This window comes from Urocitellus parryii, chromosome 14, assembly GCF_045843805.1.
Source record: "Urocitellus parryii isolate mUroPar1 chromosome 14, mUroPar1.hap1, whole genome shotgun sequence".
Classification (NCBI taxonomy): domain Eukaryota; kingdom Metazoa; phylum Chordata; class Mammalia; order Rodentia; family Sciuridae; genus Urocitellus; species Urocitellus parryii.
The window spans coordinates 57,528,421-57,543,029 of NC_135544.1; the positions used below are offsets into that span (position 1 = coordinate 57,528,421).

At 37.5% G+C, this 14,609-nt stretch overlaps 1 protein-coding gene across 3 annotated transcripts in view; it reads left to right on the forward strand.

The window, feature by feature from the left end:
* Ints9 (integrator complex subunit 9) overlaps positions 1-14,609 on the forward strand; it is a 91,911-nt gene that overhangs the window by 61,992 nt on the left and 15,310 nt on the right. For all 3 annotated transcript variants that reach the window (XR_013342394.1, XM_026398872.2, XM_026398873.2), the window contains exons 9-11: positions 460-571; positions 3,370-3,550; positions 9,303-9,363. Coding sequence is in view for 2 of the 3 variants with exons in the window: in XM_026398872.2 (XP_026254657.2) it covers positions 460-571; positions 3,370-3,550; positions 9,303-9,363 (354 nt within the window). In the remaining variant the exon portion in view is untranslated. The remainder of the gene's footprint in view (positions 1-459; positions 572-3,369; positions 3,551-9,302; positions 9,364-14,609) is intronic.

Consider the following 14,609-nt stretch of genomic DNA (forward strand, 5'->3'; position numbering starts at 1 on the left):
TCCACCTGAATCAGAAAGTCTAGGGGTGGGCCCAGCAATCCATGCTTGACAAACCCTTGGATGAGTGTGATGCACACTGAAGTTTGAGAACCACTGAAGTTACATGTAGATGGCATTTTGAAAATAATAAAGCATAATAGAAATACAAGATGAATTAATTGAGGTAAACATACATATAGTGAAATAATGATCTTCAACGTACAATTCTCTAAATTTTGGTGTGATCACTACTCCAGTCAAGATGGAGAACTTGCTCCATAATGTCCCCATACCTCTTCCTGTCGGTCCCCATCTCCCTAAGCGACTGCTATTCCGTGACAGCCTTTTCATTATAGCTAGTACAAGTATTTGATGATGGGTTGAACAGAGAAAGACCAATGTCATATGGTCTTTTCCTCTGTTATTTGTAGATAATATTCCTTTTAAAATTACTAAGCATAGTTCTCGGTTGTTTTTCAGCCCATGGACCAAGCTTCCCTCAAAAACAGTGATGTGCTGGTTTTGACAGGACTTACCCAGATCCCCACTGCAAACCCCGATGGCATGGTGGGAGAGTTCTGCAGCAACCTGGGTATGGAGGACTCTCAGATTTGGCACTGGGTGATATGCCTTTGTTTTTTGGTAGCTTGCTTTGTAGTATTCTTTGCCCCTTTCTTTCCTAGTCACACACTCTGGTATCTCTTTTAAGGGCTCCCCCTTCTGCTTGCTTCCATCTTTCTTGCCCATCCTTCAGAGTGTACTGCTGTCAACAGGAGCAGTTCTAACTTAGCTTAAATATGAAGGTAAGGTTAACAGTGGTTGTTAAAACAGTAAATTAGAGTCATTAGCACTTTATAGAACAAATATTCAATGTTTTCTCACAGATTTTTATTTAATCCCCTTGCTTTTTGGTGGGATTTGGTAGGGGAGTGTTTACAGGATTGCAGGTGTCAAAGAAATAAAGAATAACATCTTTGCTTTGCAAATTATAGCACAGAAAAGACCATTACACTTTGAATTCACAACAGTTATATAATGAACACGTGTCATTTTCCCATTAATATTTGGGGGTTTTGTGGGGGGAGGCTAAATTGAGAGGCTTACGGGGTGTTTTCTACCTGGAAGAAATTGATTTGTCTTTGTATGTAATTATCAACAAAATGTAGGAATCCTACCTTTGTTTTAGAAAAGTAGGTTGGTTACTGACAATTCAGGCTAATGTAACAAAGTATGATAGAATAGATGGCTTCAGTAGTATATATTACTTTCTCACAGTTCTTGAGTCTGGGAAATCTGAGATCCATGTGATAGCTTTGCTGTTGTGGTGAAAGCCCTCTTCCCACTCACAGATGACCACCTTCTTGCTGTGTTCTCCACATGGAGAAGAGGGGAAATTCTGATCTTCCTTCCTCTTCTTACAAGGGGACAGATATTTTATCATGGGGCTCCACCCTCATAACCTCATCTAAATCTGATTACTTCCCAAACTCCCTGCTTCATACTTCGATCATATTGGAGATTAGGGCTACCATATGCACTTGGATGGAGGAGACACAACATTTTGTCAACAGTTATCAAGAAGAGTTGATGCGCTTAAACCATTTACCCCTAGCAATTTTAAGTGATATTACCTTTGCTGAAGGAAAAAGAAATGGTTATGTTCTCTGTTTACATGGAAAGCACTGTTCTTTGAAATTTTTACCCAGCCATGTTAATAATCATAGTCTGCTTTTGTTCTTTGCTCATATTAAACCAGATGTAACTTATTCTACTTTGCAAAATTATTGAAGTGATCTCAAAAACAGTCTTGGGTTTGTGTATTTGTTTATAATCATAGACTCAAAGCAATTTAGATTGGGTAAGGAAACATATCCAATCCACTGTCTCTCAAAGTGTGTCTGTTTAACCACCTGCCTCAAAAATCAGTGGCATCACTTATTAAAAATGCCAATTGGAGGACCTACCACAGATCTAGTAAATTGGTATCCCTGGGGAGAGGAGGACCCAGAAGGAAGTTGCATGTTCAGCATGTTTCCTTGGTAATTTTTCACAGACTAATGCCTGAAAGTCACTGATCTCATTCATTCCTCTCATAACTCATGAGAAAACTGAGGCCCAGCAAGGTTGTGGTGGCTAACCTGTGGTCCTAGAGCTTGGAGCAAACGTAGGACTAGAGCCATTGCTTTTGAGCCATGATGACTGAGATTGATTTCTTTCTTTCTTTTTTTTTTCTTTTACTTTTTTTCTTTTTGGTACTAGGGATTGAACTCAGGAACACTAAACCACTGAGCCATAGCCCCAACCCCATTTTTAGTTGTACACAATACCTTTATTTTGTTTATTTATTTTTATGTGGTGCTGAGGATCGAACCCAGGGCTTCACACATGCTAAGCGAACGTTCTACCACTGAGCCACAACCCCAGCACCCCCAGCCCCATTTTGTAGTCTCACTGAGTTGCTTAGTGCCTTGTTAAGTTGCTGAGGATGGCTTTGAACTCACTATCCTCTTGTCTCAGCCTCCCCAGCTACTGGGATTACAGTGTGTGCCACCATGCACAGCTCTGATATTGACTCCCCCTCCCCCCATCATGTTGAACTCTAGTAGCAGGTCCCCACTTCTCACATCACAGCATCCAAGTAAACTGTACATCAGAGTGGGAACGGAGAAGGACACGTGGCATTAGGACTTCAGGTTCTGAAGCTAGGCATGGTGGAGCACACCTGTAATCCCAACTGCTCAAGAGGCCCAAGGAAGGACAATAGTGATCAGTTCAAGGCCAGCCTGGGTAGCATAGCAAAACCATGAGGTTCTACACCTCAAAATCATATCAGTTTGTTTTGAAAACTAATGAGAAAAACAAACTCAAGTATGCACTTTGTGTTTTTCAACTAATCGTACTTGAATATAATTATAACCCATACATTGGTAACTTAAAATGTGAGGAATTTTTCTTACAGACATTAATGAAAGAAAACCCCACTGAGTAAAACAAAAACTTGGCCTGTTTCCTTATAGGTCATTCAACTGTGGTCAGAGACCTACCAGAGACTAATCTAGCAAATGTTTTAGGCAGGATCTAAAAAAAGAAGGAACTTGAAGGTTCTTTTCTGCAGTGCAGCTGCCTTGGAACTTTTAAATCCCAAATCCTTGATTGTGTACTTTATTCTCATGGACCTAAATTAGACAGTAATGGAAAAAATCTGCTCTTAGCCTCTAGATTCCCCCACTTGGGTGCTGTTCTTCATAAGAAGCAGACTTATTATACATATGAGTGAGTTATAGTCACAGAAGTAGGAAAACAAATGCAAATTATTTTTCTAAGTTAGATTCTAACTTTAAAACACATCCTTTTGGTAATGTTTTCACCCTCTGGCTTCAACTTTTCTAGCTCTCACAGTTCGAAATGGAGGAAATGTGTTGGTCCCCTGTTACCCTTCTGGAGTGATCTACGACCTCCTGGAATGCCTGTATCAGTACATTGACTCAGCCGGCCTCTCCAACATCCCCTTCTACTTCATCTCCCCGGTGGCGAACAGTTCACTTGAATTTTCCCAGATTTTTGCCGAGTGGTATGTCAGCATCTGAGTTCTATTTGATTCAGTACGTTCAAGCAGTAAGAGTGATAATAATGTTATTTTTTCTCACATTGCTATGAAATTTTCATTTTGTTGTTTGTATGTGTCTGTGATGAGAACATTGTATTACTGAAAGTTAAATCTGTTACACTGCTGGAGTTTAGAAGAATAATTACCAAAGAGGGAAGGATGCAAGAGGATTAAGCCTCTACTTCAAAGTCAGTACCACCCAGGTGTTGGGGCACATGCCTGTGATCCCAAGGTCAAGGCCAGCCTGGGCAATTTAGCAAGACCCTATCTCAAACTGGAAAAAAAAAAAAAAAAAAAAGACTGGGATGTCATCAGTGGTAAAGCTAACATCACCCAAAAGAAAGTCAATAGCAAAAACATTTTCTACTTCTGCGTGTTTCCCTGTCTGCTACAAAGTGAAGTTCCATTCTAAATCTTTTTTAAAAATTTCAAGCCCAAGCTCATGTTACCAAATCTGATAAATTTTTTTTTTTAATTTCAATAACCCATGTGACAAAACCATGTTTTACTACAGCAGAAAATTATTTGATCATATCCTCAGGTAGGTTAAATTATTCAACAATATGAAATCATTGAGCCTTTTTAAGACTGTTTAGACACATGTTTGGACCTTAACTCCCATGGACCAAAAAAAAAAAGAGGGAGAGGAAAATAGATTTAATTTAATTTTACAGAACATCATTTCCAAAAGTTCAGGAGCCATGAGAAGATACATAATGTAGAATATGTTTAATCCTTTTTTAAATAGTGGAGTAACCAAATGAACAAGGCTTTTTAAGCTTCTCATTAAAAAAGGAATTTGTACGTGATTTTTCCTCCCACCCCTGTGTTTTAAAGTCCATTCTTTTTTCATAGTCTGTCTTCTGTATCTAAACTCTGCCTTCTCTGTCCGTGTGCACACTGCCCATCTTTGTTCACACATCTGTTGCTGCTTGTTGGCACTCACTGAATTTTATCCTTTGTGCATAGGGTACCCTCTACAGAGGAAGTAATCTTGAATAATTAGTAATCTGCCCTGAGTGTCACTCACAATTTAACAAGCATGTTAAGAATTTCTTCATCTGTATCCTTAGTAAGGATATCACTAAAACACTCCTGGGCCAGCCCTGTGGAACCCTGTAGATGGTATCTTCACTGGGGCTTCAAGTCCAGCCTTTGCCCAACACATGTGGTTCATGTTATTGGAATATTTTACTGGATTAAGGTCAGGACTTGCCAAGATAAGAATACTGTAGGATGTTTTTCTGTTTCTAGTTTTTTGGTTTTTTTGCTTTTTTTTTAGATATTTGTTAGTTTCTTATATGTGTAATACATGTTTACTATAGAAAAAAAAATGAAAGGTACAGAAAACAAAAAAAAATTAACCCATAATATTGCTATCCAGAAATAATTTATCACTGTTGACATTCTGTTGTTACAACTTTCTTCATAGAGATCATGCTGTATATCTAATTGTGACTCCTGTTTTTTAAAAAATCAATTAAATCAAAGCATTATAAAATATTAGAAGACTTTTTTTTCCTTAACCAATAATGTTCTGAACCCAGGGGCACTTAACCACTGAGCCATATCTGTCCCTAGCCCCCTCTCCTTTAAAAAAAAGAAAAAAATTATTTGAGACAGGATCTCACTAAGTTGCTGAGGCTGTCTTTGAACTTGCCATCCTTCTACCTCAGCCTCCTGAGCTGCTGGGATTATAGGTGTGTGCTACGATTCCCCACAAGAACACAATTTTTACATGACTGAAGTATGATATAATTTTTATGTCATTTGTGAATGTATAATTTAGTTTACTATTTTTTTATTGAATGCAAGGGCTTTTCTTGTTTCTTTGCTTTTAGTAATGTTCAATTAATATTCTGAGTGTATGTGAGGACATCTGGTTTGTTTGAGGTAAATGACTAAAAGTGGAATTACTGGAACAAAGGATATAAATATTTTTTAATGTTCATTATCTGAATCTAAATTGCTTTCCAGAAAGTTTTCTATGTAAATTATTCCCCTTTTTTCCCCCCATTACTTCTTAGAGGTTTTTTACTTCACTTATATGTTTGAACTCTTTATGTGTATACCGAAGATATTAACTTTTTTTTATAATTTTTTTTCCCATTTTGACACTTCATTTTTAATTTTACCTGATTTTTTTCCTGTTTTTTTAAAGTCAGTACTTTGGAATAATTTTAGACTTAAAGAAGAGTATAAAAATAATGCAGAGTTCCCATATGCCTTTCACTCATTTTCTTGTATTGTCAGTGGCTCACAAGGTCATACACATTAGCACATCATTAATTAGACTCCCATCTTTGTTCTGATTGCATCAGATTTTCCACTAATAACCTCTTTGCTTCAGGATTCATCCAGGGTGTCATAGTGCATTTAGGCCTTTGGATTGTTTTTTGGGTTTTTTGACAGAATTTTCTTTTTTAGTTTTAGTCTCTTTTGCTCTGTCTTCTTTTGGTGTTATATTTTAAAAATTCTTTCCCCTATTGATGTCACATGGCTGAACATACTTTCTTTCGGTTTTATTACGATTTATTTTCTTCTTTTTTGCTCCCCCCTTAACTGTTTTATCTTGAATTTGTTTAGCTTGAGAGGAACATGAAGTTTATTTTTTTCCCCAAAGTAGTCAACTAATTACATGCGCTAGTAGTATTTATTAAATAATAATAATTAATAATAATAGTTTTTTTTCAAATAACTTTCTTTATTATAAATAGTGATACTAAGTGGAGGAATGAGGTTTGATCCCAGGAAATTTTGATCTATAGATTCTATTTTTTTTAATTTTTCATTCTAATTTGTTATATATATGACAGCAGAATGCATTACAATTCATATTACATATATGGAGCACAATCTCTGCTTATATACAAAGTATATTCACACCATTCGTGTCTTCTTCATACATATACTTAGGATAGTGATACCCATCTCACTCCACCATCTTTTTTTTTTAACCCCCTTTTCCTCTCCCTCTCCCTCCCCTTTGCCCTATATAGAGTTTGTCTAATCTTCCCATGCTCCCCCTCCCAACCCCACTATGAATCAGCCTCCTTATATCAGAGAAAACACTTGGTATTTGGTATGGGGGGATTAGCTAACTTCACTTAGCATTATATTCTCCAGCTCCATCCATTTACCTGTAAATGCCATGATTTTGTTCTGTTTTATTTCAGAGTAATATTCCATTGTGTATATATACCACATTTTCTAAACAGGTCGGACAGAAAGGAAGAATAGGTTCATAAAGCAAGGATGGTTAGTTTGGTCTTGCCCCTTGAGGCATTTGTAGTACATATATAAATGTGAAGTATTACCAGTCCAGGAATCCGAGAAGCCAGACTGTAGTTACAGGTTGGGATGTCCTTGATCATGGGGTTGTTGAAGCCACAAGAATGAATGGGACTGCCTGGGGAGAGGAGGGTCTCTCAGACTCCCAGTTAGAGGTGATCTGGAAGCATCATTTATTCTTGGTTTTTCTGATAACAGATCTTTTGAACTCCAGCAGATAGCCCCAGAAGAAGCAAATTGATTGGCTCTTTCAGCTTCTCTCTGAGAAGGGGTGTAGGTGTCCCTGTTGTGCCTACATGATGATAGGCATGACAGGTAGGGAAGCTGTTAGCAGAAATGGCCACAAATACTTTGATAGGTGGGTTTCAAATCTCCAATCAGAATGTAATCTCTTTTCCATTGTTAATCTCTCCTAATTGTTGCATAATATCTTTTTGAATCAAGCACTTATATTTATCTCTCTTCCTGCTTTGAAATAGAACTAGTATCTATTTAGATATTATAAGGTGCCTCTCAAAAATTACATTCCTTCTGTATTTTTGTCTGTTTCCCGAAAAAATTAAAAATAAAGTGATCTTTTTCAAATCAAGGTTAAAGGAAACTAATAGTAGGAAAAATTAGGGACTCTGTATGAAGTTAATAACAAAATCCAAGCGCTGAAGTCCTGAACCATCACTTTCAGATTACTTTCCCTTGCATTCTTAGAGTGGGGTCTAACAAACATTTATCGTATATATGCTTGCCAGTTTTTAAAAGTATCAGACCTGCTCAACACTCCCTTTGATTTGTTAGTTGTAACTTTTGCCACATTTCCTTTATTCAGGCATATCTGTATGTTTAAAAGTCATATCTGACTAGGAAAAAGCTTTAAAAGATTGCCTGAAGCATCCAGTGTCTCCAGACTTAAGATCCCCTCCAGATAGTTAGCAGTGCTGCTATTAATGAAATAGTGCATGTGCAAAACAGCCATGTCTCAGAAAAAGATGACTTTCGCCTCAGAATTAATTGCAGCTAAATGCAGTATGGTATCTTGGACTGTATCCTGAAACAGAAAAAGGATGTGGGTTGAAAAATTGGTGAAATTCAAATAAAGTCTGGAGTTTGTTATTGTTTATTAGTAAGTTATCACATATCAATATTAATTCCTTAGTTTGATGAATGTGCTACCACTTTATAAGATGTTGACACTGGGGACCCAGGAACTCTGCTATCTTTTTTTAAAAAATATTTTTATATTTATTTTCTAGTTGTACACAATACCTTTATTTTGTTTGTTTATTTTTATGTGGTGCTGAGGATTGAACCCAAGGCCTCACACATCCTAGACGAGTGCTCTACCGCTGAGCCACAACCCTAGCCCCAGGAGCTCTGCTATCTTTGCTGTAAATCTAAAATTATTCCAGAATTAATTTATATATTTTAATAAAGAATTTATTCTGGATTATTTTTCTTTTTTTGATTTTTTTTCATTTTATTCTAACTAGTTACGTATAACAACAGAATGCAGTTCAATTCATATTATACAAATAGAGCACAATTTTTCATGTCTCTGATTGAACACAAAGTACAGTCACACCATTTGTGTTTGCATACATGTACATAGGGTAATGATGTCCTTCTTGTTCCACCATCTTTCCTACCCCATATCCCCTCCCTATCCCTCCTTACTACTCCTTCCCCTTTGCCCTATCTAAAGTTCATCTAATCCTTTCATGCCCCTCCATCCCCATTATGAATCAGCATCCTTATATCAGAGAAGACACTCAGCATTTGGTTTTTTGGGATTAGCCAACTTCACTTAGCATTATATTCTCCACCTCCATCCATTTACCTGCAAATGCCATGATTTTATTCTCTTAATGCTGAGTAATATTGCATTGTGTATATATACCACATTTTCTTTGTCCATTCATCTTCTGAAGGGTATCTAGTTGGATCTACAATATAGCTATTGTGAATTATGCTGCTATAAATATTGATGTGGCTGTGTCCCTGTAGTATGCTGTTTTTAAGTCCTTTGGGTATAAACCGAGGAGTGGGATAGCTGGGTCAAATGGTGGTTCCATTCCAAGTTTTCCAAGGAACCTCCACACTGCTTTCCAGATTGGTTGCACCAGTTTGCAGTCCCCCAGCAATGTATGAGTGTGCCCTTTTCCCCACATCCTTGCCAACACTTACTGTTGTTTGTATTCTTAATAGCTGCCATTCTTATTCAGGAATTTTAATGATTTAAAAATACATTTGCTCACAAGAGACATCTGTCCTGAATGCTTTTTAGGCATTGACTTTTATTTTACTCACAGAGAAATTTGCTTTCACAAAATCTTAAACTGTGATGTTTAATATTTGTGCTACTGCCACTAGGTGGCAACAAATGCCACAATGTGCATTTTCTAACATGGATCTTTTTTCCTCTTTTTAAAAGGCTTTGTCACAACAAACAGAGTAAGGTGTATCTCCCAGAACCACCTTTTCCTCATGCAGAGGTAAGAAAACAGAATTCTCAGGTCAGCATAAGAAAGAAATGTAGATGACTCACTGGGGATAGCAGATCATTAGATAAAAAATATTGTTGGGGCTGGGGTTATGGCTCAGTGGTAGAACACTTGCATAGCATATGTGAAGCACTAGGTTCAGTTCTCAGCAACACGTATAGATAAGTAAATAAAAATAAAGATTCATCCACAACTTAAAAATATACATTAAAAAAAGTATCCTTATGTGAATTGATACATCCTTTAACTTCCCAAGTGAGATGATAGTGAATTACTCTTATAGTTCATTTGTATTTCCTCTTATTAACACATTATATTACTACCCTGTTATACTGTTCACAGCCTGTCTCTATTCTGTTGTCTGTGAAAGGGATTTTACTCTAATATCTACCACTAAACTTTTTTGGGTAACAGATTTATTCATTGTCAAATGTTCTTTCCAGTTAAGGCCATCATATGTGTAAATTTTAATGATGACAATTACATTTCACTTTAAAAAATAGAAAAATTCCCCTCCTTCAAAGAACTAATGAATGATTTTTAATTCCTTTTTCTTTTTCTTTTTTTTTTTTTTTAGTTGTAGATGTGCACAATACCTTTATTTTATTTGTTTTTATTTTTTATGTAGTGCTAGGGATCAAACCCAGTGCCTCACGCATGCTAAGTAAGTGCTCTACCACTGAGCCACAACCCCGGCCCCTAATAAGTGTTTTTATTTAGCTGAATACTTAGTTTTCTTTCACCAGATGGTATATCCTGGATGTTTTTCTGTGCTGCATAATATTCTGTAGCATATTACAAACATATTAAGTAAATTTAACGATTCTCCTGTTGGACAATCGAGTTACTTCCTATTTTTTATTATATTTTAATTAAAAGGATGTTTAAATTGGTATAACCACTTCAGAAGAATATACCAAACAAAGTTACATAGGGCTGGATGCAGTATCACATAGCTGTAATCCCAGAGGCTCAGGAGGCTGAGACAGGAGGATGGTAAGTTCAAAGCCAGCCACAGCAGCAGCTAGGCGCTAAGCAACTTAGTGAGACCCTGTCTCTAAATCAAATACAAAATAAGGCTGGGAATGTGGCTTGGTGGTCAAGTGCCCCTGAGTTAATCCCCAGTACCAAAAAAAAAAAAAAAAAAGTAATTATTACATAGGTATATTACTGAAAGATACACAAGAACTCTTCAAAAGATACACAAAGAAATCTTCATAGATTTCTTGGTGAGAGTATTGATAGATAGGTAGATAGACAGACAGACAGACAGACAGACAGACATATACACCCAGTTGCCCATCAAGAGAATGGATTTTGTGGTATGTTCACATAGTAGAGTACTGTACATAGTCAGAATGAATGAACTCCAGCTGCATGTAAGAGTGCAGCTGAACTTCAAAAACATAATGTAAGTGAAAGCCAGACATAAAACAGTAGATATTGTGTTATTTTATTTATTTAAAAGTTCAAAATCATGACAAATTAATCTGTAGTAGTAGAAGCCAGGCTAGTTGTTATCCTGGAGATGGGTGGGATAGTATTGACTGGAAGGAGACAGGGATTTTTCAGAAAGCTGGTAATGCTTTATTTCTTCACGTGGATATGGGCTCATGTATGTGTTCAGTTTGTTTTGTTTTTTAAAAAAGGGCGGTGGGGCTGGGATTGTGGCTCAATGGCAGAGCACTTGCCTAGCATATGTGAGGCACTGAGTTAAATCCTCAGCACCACATGTAAATAAATAAAAAATAAATGTACATCAAAACTAAAAAAAAAATTAAGAAAAGGCTATAATTAATCCTGTGGTGTTGGGTTGAATCGGTTTCATTTTCAGTGTGGGTAGAGCATCTGTATCTGTTTTTTAAGGGAGTTGTTTTGTTCTGCAGTTAGCTATTTAACACAGTAAATTACAACAAACTTTCTGATTCAGTTGAAGTACTATTTTCCTACTGTGAAATTGGTCTTTTATGAGCCAGGATGCCAAGTGGAAGATTTTTTTTTAAGTTATTTTTTGGTCTTCATCTAACATTACAGCAGCCAGTTTTTTTTATAAAAACTCTTGTTATTGCCACAGTGAAAAATCAGGCTAGATATATAATATTAGAAAGTCTGTTGTGGTAAAACACGTTTTGTTGTGGACTTTGCCATTGGAGAGTCTCTTTTCTTTTCTTCTCTCCTAAAGCAGTTAGGCTTTCTTTAAAACTTGTTTTCTAAGCTGGTTACATTTTGACCTGCACATAGTTCATGGGTAACCCCATGCCTTTTACTGTTTAGAACGTGAATAGACTATAGGGTTCTGAGGTGCACTTGCTACTGGGGAAGGAGGGAGTTGACCCTTGCTATTGTTACTAGTGCCCATGATAAAATATGGTTCTGCCCTTAGTACTGACAACAAATTACTGTACAGAATACCTGCACTATGGCTTCATTTGCACTGCTTAAATATAAAGTGAGGTGGGAAGGTGGATCCAGTTGGCAAAATACAGTAAGTTTATCATAGTTTCTATGCCTTGACCAATAGATCTCTAGATAATGCTTGTATTAATGAAGGTGTCACTTAAGTGTGCAAAGGCCTGCCACTATTCATTTAACTGTGGCAACTAATTATTTTGGCCATAGAGGTTACAAAAAGAATGTCAGTTTTATTTGTATAAAACTTGCAAGGAAAGTGGGAATTCAGTATTCTCCGTCTTTACTGTTCTTATCCTGTCTAGCATGTGACAGCAGGTTAATATCTCCAGGGTTGTACTGCAGTCTTCCTAATAAAACCAGAAAGACCTGATAAGGGACTAAATCTTCAAAGAGAAGAGAGCCTGGTTTCTGCTTCAGGGGTGTCCCAGTATGACCACTTCTCACTTCTGGGGGTGACTTCATTTGGACTTGAAGTTGTTGACTGGGTCCCCACCCCCCATGGTTATGGGTGCTACTGGATTGAGCCGTATCACAGACCATTTATTTATCTGTTAAACAGCAGCTCAGGAAACACTCCTGTTGGCCTAGTTGATATGAAAGGTCTGTGGAGTCTGCATGGTTCTTATCTGACCTTTTGATGCTAGAGTGGTAGGGTGGGGTAGGGTTTAGGCACAGGAGGCATTTTTGAGCCTTGTCACAAGAAGCTCTCTATGGTTCTACTGTGAGATGTTCCCTTACAATGGGCCTGATGTTGGGAGAGAATTGTCAAGCATTTTGCTGCTGGGGAGATTCTTGGTTCAAGATATATACTTTAGAGACAGGTATGAGGCTGGGTATGGATGGCTTCTTACTATAGCCCTGCATCTCCCAAATTTCTGAGAGTCACTTTAGTGGCTACAGTAACTCAACACAATAACTCTCAGGTGGGGGAGATCCTGTACAGATCTTGTGGGAGGGATGTGTTTATTGTCACCCGAACTTGGTGCATCACACAGGTTGGGAAAGTTACTTGTATTTCAAATAGGAACTGATTTTGAGGACTCTACCATGCCTGGAGTATGGAAGCTATAAAGAAAGACAAACTCAGTCCATAACAACCTGATTAAAAGTTTCAAGTATGGTCATATTACCAAAAGGATTTGGCTTTCCCATGTGTTCTGAAAATCACATTGTAGTTAAGAACTTTTGATCTTTGGCTAATTTTAATGACATCCTTTGTGCATATGGTTCCCAACTTACGAAAAACTTTTGACTTTACAATAGGGATACACAAGCAGTATGCATTGGGTAGAGCCACACTTTGAATTTGGATCTTTCCCTGCACTTCCAATATGCACCTCGCTTGAGACGCTGGGCAGCTGCAGCAAGCTGTGGCTCTGATACCCCATGACTGCAAGCGAAGACGACCAACACTGAGTGCAGTACATGGTGTTGCCAAATCGTGGGGTGTGGTGAGCAGGGTGGATTAAACACCTTCTCCGCATACAATATATTCAACTTAAGATGAGTGTATCAGAATGTCTCCCCATTGTAAGTTGAGGAGCATCTGTATCTGTTTTTTAATCTAATTTTTTAGAATGGTTTCAGGTTTACCATAAATCAGAAAGGACACAGTGTTTCCATATATTCCCTGCTCCAAATATGCACAGCCTCCCCTGCTGTCAGCAGCCCACACCAGAGTGGTGTATTTATTACAGCTGACGAAGTCTCATTGGCACCTGTATCACCCAGAGTCCCTTAGAGTTCACTCTCGATATACATGCTCTGGATTTGGACATTTATCTACAGTTATAGAATCATACAGAATAGTTTCATTGCTGTAAAATTCTGTGCTCCAACTCTTCATCTGTCCCTCCCCCAAACCCCTGGCAACCACTGATGTTTTTACTGTCTCCATTGATTTGTCCTTGCTGTCCTTGCAAGAATGTCCTATAGCTGGCTGGGCATGGTGACCCACACCTGTAATCCCAGCTACTTAGGGCGCTGAGGCAGAAGCATTACAAATTGAGGTCAGCCTAGGCAACTTAGTAAGAAAACCCTGTCTCAAAATAAAAATTGACTGGGGATGTGGCTCAGTGGTGAGCACTCCAGGGTTTGATCCCCAGTACAAAAAAAAAAAAAAAAAAAAAAAGTCATTATGATTGAAACAGTATACAGCCTTTTCAGGTCATCTTTCACTTAGTAATAGGTTCTTCCATGTCTTTGCCTAACCTGATAGTGTGCATTTTTTTTTTAAGCACTGAATATTCTGTTGTCTTGATGTACCACAGTTTACCTATTGAAGGACATCTTAGTCGTTTACAAATTTTAGCAATTATGAATAAAGCTGCTATACATATATGTGCAGGTATTTTAGGGACATTAAGTTTTCAACTCTAGGGAAAATACCAAAGATTGATATTTGATTGCTGGGTCCTACAATAACTGTGTTTTTAACTTTTGTTTAAAAAAAAAAAAAAGAACTGCCAAATTAAAAAAAAAAAAAAAAAAAAAACTGCCAAAATCTTCCAAAGTGGCTGTAGTCATTTGTATCCTGTCAGCAGTGAATGAGCCTTTTCATTGCCTCACATCTTCCCCAACTTCTAGTGTTAGTGTTCAGATTTCAGCCTTTCTAATCCCTAGTGGCATGTTACCATTGAGCCACATTCCCAGCCCTTTTTAAATTTTTTTCTTTTGAGACAGGGCCTTACCAAGTTGCTGAGGGCATTGCTGAATGCTGAGGCTGGTCTTGAACTCACGATCCTCCTGCCTTAGCCTCCTGAGTTGTTGAGATTATAGGCGTGTACCACCTTGCCTGGCTTTTGTTTGTATTTTTTAAGTTATTT